Source organism: Coffea arabica, chromosome 4c, assembly GCF_036785885.1.
Source record: "Coffea arabica cultivar ET-39 chromosome 4c, Coffea Arabica ET-39 HiFi, whole genome shotgun sequence".
Taxonomy (NCBI): Eukaryota; Viridiplantae; Streptophyta; class Magnoliopsida; order Gentianales; family Rubiaceae; genus Coffea; species Coffea arabica.
The window spans coordinates 26959205-26967410 of NC_092316.1; the positions used below are offsets into that span (position 1 = coordinate 26959205).

At 43.8% G+C, this 8206-nt stretch overlaps 3 protein-coding genes across 3 annotated transcripts; all 3 read left to right on the plus strand.

The window, feature by feature from the left end:
* The first annotated feature begins 3545 nt into the window (after window positions 1-3545).
* LOC140004747 (uncharacterized) lies at window positions 3546-4451 on the plus strand. Its single transcript, XM_072044891.1, has 3 exons — window positions 3546-3734; window positions 3928-4029; window positions 4113-4451. The coding sequence occupies exons 1-3, from the start codon at window positions 3546-3548 to the stop codon at window positions 4449-4451; spliced, it is 630 nt and encodes a 209-aa protein (XP_071900992.1).
* A 135-nt stretch (window positions 4452-4586) lies between these two features.
* On the plus strand, window positions 4587-6244 carry LOC140004748 (uncharacterized). The gene is made up of 3 exons (XM_072044892.1): window positions 4587-5109; window positions 5191-5282; window positions 5645-6244. Exons 1-3 carry the CDS (start codon window positions 4587-4589, stop codon window positions 6242-6244), a joined length of 1215 nt encoding a protein of 404 aa, XP_071900993.1.
* Window positions 6245-6724: 480 nt separating this feature from the next.
* LOC140004749 (uncharacterized) lies at window positions 6725-7192 on the plus strand. The gene has a single exon (XM_072044893.1). The coding sequence runs from the start codon at window positions 6725-6727 to the stop codon at window positions 7190-7192; it is 468 nt and encodes a 155-aa protein (XP_071900994.1).
* The last annotated feature ends 1014 nt before the right edge of the window (window positions 7193-8206 follow it).

Genomic DNA, 8206 nt, shown 5'->3' on the forward strand with positions numbered 1-8206 from the left:
GTTAGGGAAAAATTCAAAACTGGTGAACAAATTTCCGGATTTGAGCTTCCAACTTTAGGACTTTAGTTAGGTATCGAAATGGACTTGGATTGGTATAAAATTTGGTAGTATAATACTCATATATAAATAGTACCCCTCTATCAAATTTCATGGAAAAATACCTTCGGGAAGGTAGTCAATCAAACAACCAAAGTTTTCAAAATTCCAAGACAAAACTGCCTTGACCCTTTTGTTTTCCATTCCAAACATTTGGTCAAGGAAAAATCCCTCAAACATGGCTCATTAGTGTAGCCAAGGCCTAAGAAACATTCATGGTACACTTGGAAAGTGCTTAGAACCAAAATATTCAGTTAGCAAGTCTATACCAAACCTTGCATCAAATCTGTCCAAAAGTCAGGGTTTTCAAGAGCAGGGCAGGCTTCGTATTTGGATCACAAATCACTCAAATTAACTCGGAATTGGGCATGGTTTATGGCATTGGAAAACACATTCATAGAGCTATAATTTCAGAGAAGAAATTATTCGGAAATTCGGCACACAACTAGCTCGAATTCGAGCCACAAGTTGCAGCCTCAGCATTTCGTTCCAGTAAAACAAAGAAACAGAACAGCCGAATTTAAATGGTTGGTTCGACTCACATACATGGAACCAGAATGTACATTTTATACCGTCGGAAAGGTGGGAATGTGTAGTTTCAAATGCCACTGACGGCACTTGATTTCGACATCGTATTACAAAATTATAGCCGAAACACGAAAACTGGTCAGAGCATTACGGGAACAGTTCCAGATTTACTAGTTTTCTGTAATTGATTCATTTGACCAACCAAACCTCAATATTTTTCAATAACATTTTATACACCATCTATACAACATATAAACATCATAAATAAGTCATTACAACCTCAAAATTCCGCAAAAATAGGTATGTTCAAGGCAGGGGCAGAATTGGAACGTTTCCCCTCATGCATCTCTTGAAGTTCATACGACTAATACACCATTAATCTACCATTTTGAGCACGCAACCAACATTACACCCATCATTAATCATCACATCAGCCATCAAGATAAGAGTGGGAGTTCATAGAGCCTACCTTCACAATTTTCCAACAATCACAACCACCCATTTGGATACAAGAGTTTAAAGGTGTTAGACAACCTCTATAAACCAAGATTAGAGTGTTGGATCATTACCTAATTTAGTTGAAGACCAAGGCAGAATTTTCGGTCCTTAGAAGCTCCAAGAAACTCGTGAAAAACTCCTCCTTTTGATAGCTAGATGAACTCTCCAAGTGACAAGCTAAGTGGTCTTCAATTTTGGTGTGAATCTATGAAGGTTTGGTGCAAGAATTGAAGATGAAAAATGACAACTTTGTGTTGTGTTTTGCAGCTGAGAATTTGGCCAAGAGAGAGACTAAGAGAGAGAGTGTTTGGTCCAATTTTAGCTTCCTAAGAAAGATACAATGTGTGGTGCAAAATCATCCCTAAAGTCAACTCTCAATAGGGCGCGTTTGGGCTCGATTTCTCTCACATTTGTTTCACTAGTGCACTAAACCTCTAATGCACTTATATTCACACAAATATTATTCACTCTTAATTGTCCCAAAATAATGGTCTAAAGTCCCTCATTTAAGCGCACGCGTGAAAACGCGTATTTCCAATCTAGGCGCGATAACGTGAAACCTTCAAGAAATTCTTATAATGATCGTACCACTAACTATCACTTGAGTACTTAAACCTAAAATTACCTATTTTAGGATCATTGTACATGTCTCCAAATTTTCGAGCTTATTGTACTCCCAATTGGCTAAAGTTTTCAGACACGTTTTCACTATTTACATTAATCGAGCTTCCAAAAATTAATTTTCGAAACGAGTCACTTTAAAAATATAATGAGGTCATAACTCCATGTATTTAAGTCTAATAAAGTTAGAAAATAATAATCGAGGCAAATATTCGAATAAATAATTAAATAAGCAAAATTAGGAGTCGAATAAATAATAATAATTTTTACGAGTCCTCACACATAGCTCCGATTTGGGTAAGCTTTCCAAGTTTGCCTATTTCGTTCTTCCAAAGGCATCAGTTGATGAAATTAGCTTCGACCTTGGGGTGTCCACTCAAGATTGATGCGGCCACCAGCGACCTTCATCGCCCTTCTGTCACATGGGTGCTGGTAGAGATAGATGTGACTCTGCCCATCGTCAAGCGCGTTTGGATAGGGGATGAGGAATATGGGTTCTAGCAAAACGTGGACTTTGAAGATGTCCCCCTTTACTGTTCTTTCTGCACCAAATTCGGACATCAGCAGGAGTGCTGCTTTCGGAAAGACCCTTCCCTTCACCTTGTGAATGTGGGTTAGCCTTCACAGAAGATTCGACAAGTTTTTGCCCATAGCAAGGGAGGAAAAGGGCAAGGCTAAGCTAGGGGAGATAGTTTCTGCGCCCGCGCTTGGGACTCTTGCGACAGTGGCGAAGCTCGTTAGCACTGGGACGGAAGCAGCTTTGGTTTCGGTGGAAACCCAGGCACAGGGTCAGGAAGCTCGGGCGGCCACGGGAGACACTGTGCAGCACCCAGATCACGTGCTGCTAGTTGCAGAGGTTACCACTGCAGCTGCACTGGAGAGGGTCCCTTGTGCTAGTGCTTCCATGGTGGTGGCAGCAATGGAGGACCTGGGGACGGCAGTGGTCGAAGTTCAGGCACCAATGACGAAAACTCTTGCATGCAGACTGGGGGAAGGGGACGTCGAACTGGAGACCGAGAATGCTTTTAGTCCTTTAGTAGCTTTGGAGTGTGAGGGAGATGCAGATTCGCTCCCAGCTAGTGGCTCTTCACTCTCGTCTCCTCGGGGCTTGCGGCTAAGCCATCTACCGAAAAAGATGTCGGCAAACAACATTGGGCAGCTGGTCGCGTCGGCAGCGGAGTTGAAGGATTTCCACGAGGACCTTGTTAGGCATTTACGGCAGGTTTCCTCTTCAGAGCTGGAGGCAACTCAAGGGGGTGTTCTTGCCGATGACGTTTTGACATCGAAGACTTCAGTGGATACGGAGAATAAGCTGCCAGCCACCAAAATGAGGCGCGGTAGACCTCGAAAAGAGGAACGTGCTGGTCATACGTCCCTCACTTTAAATTCTTACCCTTTGCAGTCTCATGTTAGATCCGATTAACTTGCTTGTGTGGAATATTAGGGGTGCTTCTCGTGCTGATTCTTTATGTTACTTACGAAAACTTTGTCATGACAATGGCATCCGCTTGCTTGTTCTTTTAGAACCCATATCTAATGATGATCAACGAGAGGTAGTGCGCCGCCAGCTACGGTTTGACAGGTCCTCTAGTTTTATTGGCGGGAAGATTTGGTTTTTCTGGTCAAATATGTTACGGGTCAACTGTATTGAGTATGCTGAACAATTGGTCCATGCCCAGGTCTCTTTTTTTTCTGGTGCTTCTTTTTGGTTGTCTGGGGTTTATGCGAGGTATACCCGTATCGAGAGACGGCCACTGTGGGAGGCGATGGAGGGCCTGGCCTAGGGGATGAGTCAACCATGGATGGCAGTAGGGGATTTCAATGTTATTGCCTCGAGTGACGAACGCAAAGGAGGAGCCCCAGCCAACACCCGCAACATGGAGGAATTCAATACCTCTATGTTCAAATGCGGTCTATCCTCTTTAGCTTTCGATGGATCCACGTTCACGTGGACTAATGGCTCTATCTGGCAGCGGCTAGATAGGGCAATAGTAAATAGGCAATGGTTGGGTGCCTACCCAATCTCTAGAGTGTCTCACTTAGCAAGGGGGCATTCGGATCATGCCCCTTTACTCATTTAAATGTACAGCCCATCGGTTCGCTTCCTCTTGCTTTCGATTTTTGAACATTTGCCATCAACATCCCCAGTTTCATAAGGTAGTTTCTATGACATGGGGAATGCAGGTCCAGGGAGTTGGTATGACCAAGTTCTTTAAGAAGTTGATGGCAGTGAGGAAGGCTCTGAGGCGGTGGAACCGAGAAGTGTTTGGTAATGTCACATCCACTGTAAAGAAGGCAGAATAGGTGTTGCGACAATTGAGAGTGTTTATGATCACTGCTATGATGAGTAATCTAGGACTCTTCTGCAGGAAGCTAGAGCAATCTTTAACAAGGCCCTGGCTCAAGAGTGTGCTTTTTGGCGACAGAAGGCGGGGGTCAGGTGGCTTCAAGAGGGGGATGCTAATACCGCGTACTTTCACTCCTTGGTCCAACAACGACGGAACACTAACTTTATTTCTCGAATCAAGATGGACGACGGGCGATGGTGCGAGTCTCTACCAGGTATCAAAGTCTCCGCTATTACGTTCTTTTCGAGACTTTTCTCATCTAACGGACATCGGGGGTCCCTTGAGGAGCTACCCTTCGATGTCCCATCCATTGGGGCGGCAAACAACGCGATGATGAAGGATCTCCTGACATTGGAATAGTTTCACTTGGTGGTATTTTCGTTGGATATTGACAGTGCCCCGAGCTCGGATGGATTTGGAGCAGGATTTTATCAAAGCTGCTGGAGCACTACAAAAGATTATCTGATAGAGGTGGTTCGGGACTTCTTTAGAGGCATGCAGCAATCGCGAGGCTGGACTAGCTCTCTCCTAGTGCTCATTCCCAAAATAGAGAGTGCTTCCCAATGGCGGGACTTTCAACCAATTAGCCTGTGCAATGTTGGCTCGAAAATTATTTCTAAGATTCTAGCTAATCATTTGAATAGGCTCCTGCAAGATCTGATTTTGCCATGGCAGACTGGCTTCGTTCCGAGGAGAGGGATCTTTGATAACATCTTATTGGCACAAGAGCTTATCCATGAATTAGATAGGAGGTTGGTTGACCCAAATTTGGTTCTAAAATTGGACTTGGACAAAGCGTATGACAGGGTTGACTGGTCATTTTTGTTGTTCATGCTTAGACAGTTTGGGTTTGACGAGCAGGTGGTTGATTTGTTGTTCCGCACATTCTCCAATTCTTGGTTCTCAATCCTAATCAATGGAGAAGCTGTAGGCTTCTTTAAGTCTACCCAAGGGGTGAGGCAAGGCGATCCCATTTTCCCGGCTTTGTTCCTGTTTGTTGCCGAGTTTCTTGGGAGGGGTTTATAGCAGCTATGTCAAGCTTCGAGCAGTCGTTATTACGTGTCTGCTGGCTTGCGGGTCCCGTACCTTGCATTTGCAGATGACACGATTATCTTCACCAGGTGCTCAGCTGACACTTTGACCGCGATCAAGGATCTTTTGCCACTCTATCAAGCCTGCTCTGGTCAAAAGGTAAATGTCGCCAAGAGTTCTGTATCTCCGTCACTGAGGATGACAAAAGCTTGCTATAGTCTAGTTCGGTCAATTCTTGGGTTTAGGGAGCAGAAATTACCCTTTACATATTTGGGAGTACCTATGATTAGGGGCAGGGTAACTTGTGCTGTGTTTGACGGACTACTGTCTAAGATGCGGCAACAGCTTTGTCATTGGAGTTCGAGAATCCTTCAATGGGCGGCAAAATAGTCCTTATACGACACGTTCTGTGCTCCCTTCCCATCTATTGGCTATAGGTCCTCTCCCCTCCGAGAGCTGTAGTTGCAGCACTGGCTAAAATCTGTAATGGCTTTCTCTGAGATAACTCCATTGAGTCCAAGAGGATCTATTGGGATGCTTGGGAGAAGGTATGTTTTCCGGTTGGGGAAATAGGACTAGGGTTTCGCTCGTTTGATGCTGTGGTCAACACTTTCTCGTGCAAACTGTGGTGGTATCCCTATTTGGTGGTAGTAGACCATCCATCCCCTGTGTGGCGCCGTTTGGTTCAAGTTAGGGATCTGGCTGAGGGGAATATTCGATGGTCCCTGGGGGAGGGCCTCGTCAACTTTTGGCATGATCGATGGTGCACGGATGTCCCCCTGGCTACCTTGGTGCCTGGCTCGGCCTGCCCCCATATGCTGGTAGTGGAGTTATATAGACCTCACAGATGGGATGAGCACCGTCTTCGGCAGTTTCTCCCTGGCCACATTGTGACACAAATCTTAAAGCTCCGGATCTTCCTTGGTCGTAAAGATAAGATGGTTTGGGGTGCATCCTCTTCGGGTGCTTTCACGGTGGCATCAGCATGGGAGCAGTTGTGGTGTGAAAAGAATCTGTCCACAGTCCACTCACTGGTTTGGAGCACGGTGGTTCCGCTCAAGGTCTCATTCTTCACATGGCGTCTGTTACACAGATGGGTGCCTCTGGATCATGCCTTCTAGCGGAAGGGTGCTATGCTAGCCTCTAGGTGTTGTTGCTATGGGAATGATATGGAAACGAGCAACTAACTTTTTGTCATGGGGCTGGTGGCAGCAAAGGTATGGCAGTTTTTTAATAATTTGTTTGGTATCATGGACCAAGTGAGTGGGGTGTCTGCTAAGTTGGCTTCTTGGTTCTTCTCACATCGCTTTGTGATGCGGAACCATGTTTGTGTTATTATTCCTCTTTTGGTCCTGTGGTTTATGTGGAGGACTAGAAATCAAGCGCGGTACAAGGGTTCGCCTCTGTCGGCGAACCAAGTCATTTTTCAGGTCTGCAACTTCATGGAGCAAATGCATGTGGGTCGGCTCTTGCAGCCACAATATTTCAAAGGCGATGCGGATTGTATATGCGCTAAGAGTGTCTAGGGGAGAAGGAGGAGGCTTCGTCAACCTTAGGTGGTCACTTGGGTTAATCCTCCACAGGGCAGTTGTAAGCTGAATATGGACGCGAGTGTGTCGCCCACAGGGGCCTTTGGCGGGGGGATTCTTCGATCGACAGAGGGGGATCTCATATTTGCGTTCTACAAAGAATCTGGGGATTGGGATGTTCTCATGGCGGAGGCACTGGCGCCGTTGGAAGGGTTGTTGCTTTGTCAGCAAAGGAACCTGCGACATTGTGTGGCAGAGGTGGATTCCAGGGTGCTGGTTAGCTTGGTCTCGTTGGATGCTTCCTCCCATTGGCCTTTATGTAACTCTATTCGACATATTAAAATAGTGGTAACGGCTTTGGGTGCATTTGTGGCCCATATTTTTTGTGAAGCAAACTCGGTTGCGGATGCTTTGGCCTCGTCAAAACTCCCATCAGATGTTGTTTTCTCTTCTGAGGCATCTCTGCCACCTAGGACCCGCTCTACCCTTCAGTTGGACAGACTCCAAATTCCTTATGTGCAGTTTTGCCATTTACAGTAGCAGTAGTATCATTATAGGAGTGTCTTCCCCCACTCATTGTATCTCATTCTTGAATTCTTCATGGTGAATAAAGAATACCAATTTTGAAAAAAAAAATCAGAAATTTGAAAATTTAATTAACGAATGTAAGTTGAAAGGTAAAAAGAAAGTGGCTTTAGATGTTCAAAATAGGTAGGATTCTACCTTCACAATGCTTGATACTGCATTACCACTAAAGGAAGCTTTGATCAATTAGACCAAATAGACAAAAACTATAAGTATAATCCATCTCAAAAGGAGTGGGAAGTTGTTGCTGCTGTTCATGGTTGATTAATACAGTTTTATGATGCAACTCGTCATTTTAGTAGTACTCATTTTCCAATAGAAAATGTGTTTTTTCCTAATATTTGTAGCATTCAACTTCAATTGATGAAATGGGAACAAAGTCAATATGTCTTTCTTATACATATGGCTGGTCCAATGAATTAAAGAGAAATTTGAAAAATATTAGGAAGAGTGTAGTTTGGTGTTGGCAATACCTGTAGTGCTTGATCCAAGGTTTAAGATAGATTTGGTAGAGTATTATTATAGACAAATTCTTGGGCATAATGCTGAAAAATATATTCAATGAGTTCGTAGTACTTTTGTTGATTTGTATATGAATCATGGAGGTGAACTTCTACCATCATTAGATCTTTGGAATAGTGAAAGTGTTGAGAAAAATATTTCAAGTAATGATACATTGATTGACTTTGGTATATGGTACTTTGAGTCTTGCTCATCTAGCCTTCATGCAAATCAAAAGTCAGAATTGGATCAATACTTAGAAGAGCCAAAGTTTCCAAGAAAGTACAATTTTGATATTTTAGAATGATGGAAAGCTAATTGTCTAAAATTCCCTATTTTGGCAAAAATGGCACATGATATATTGGCTATTTCAGCTAGTACAATTGCATCCAAATCTACATTTATTTTTTTTGAAAATTGAATTTATTGATTGAAAGCGAATCAACATGGATACAAAGCCAACCCGGA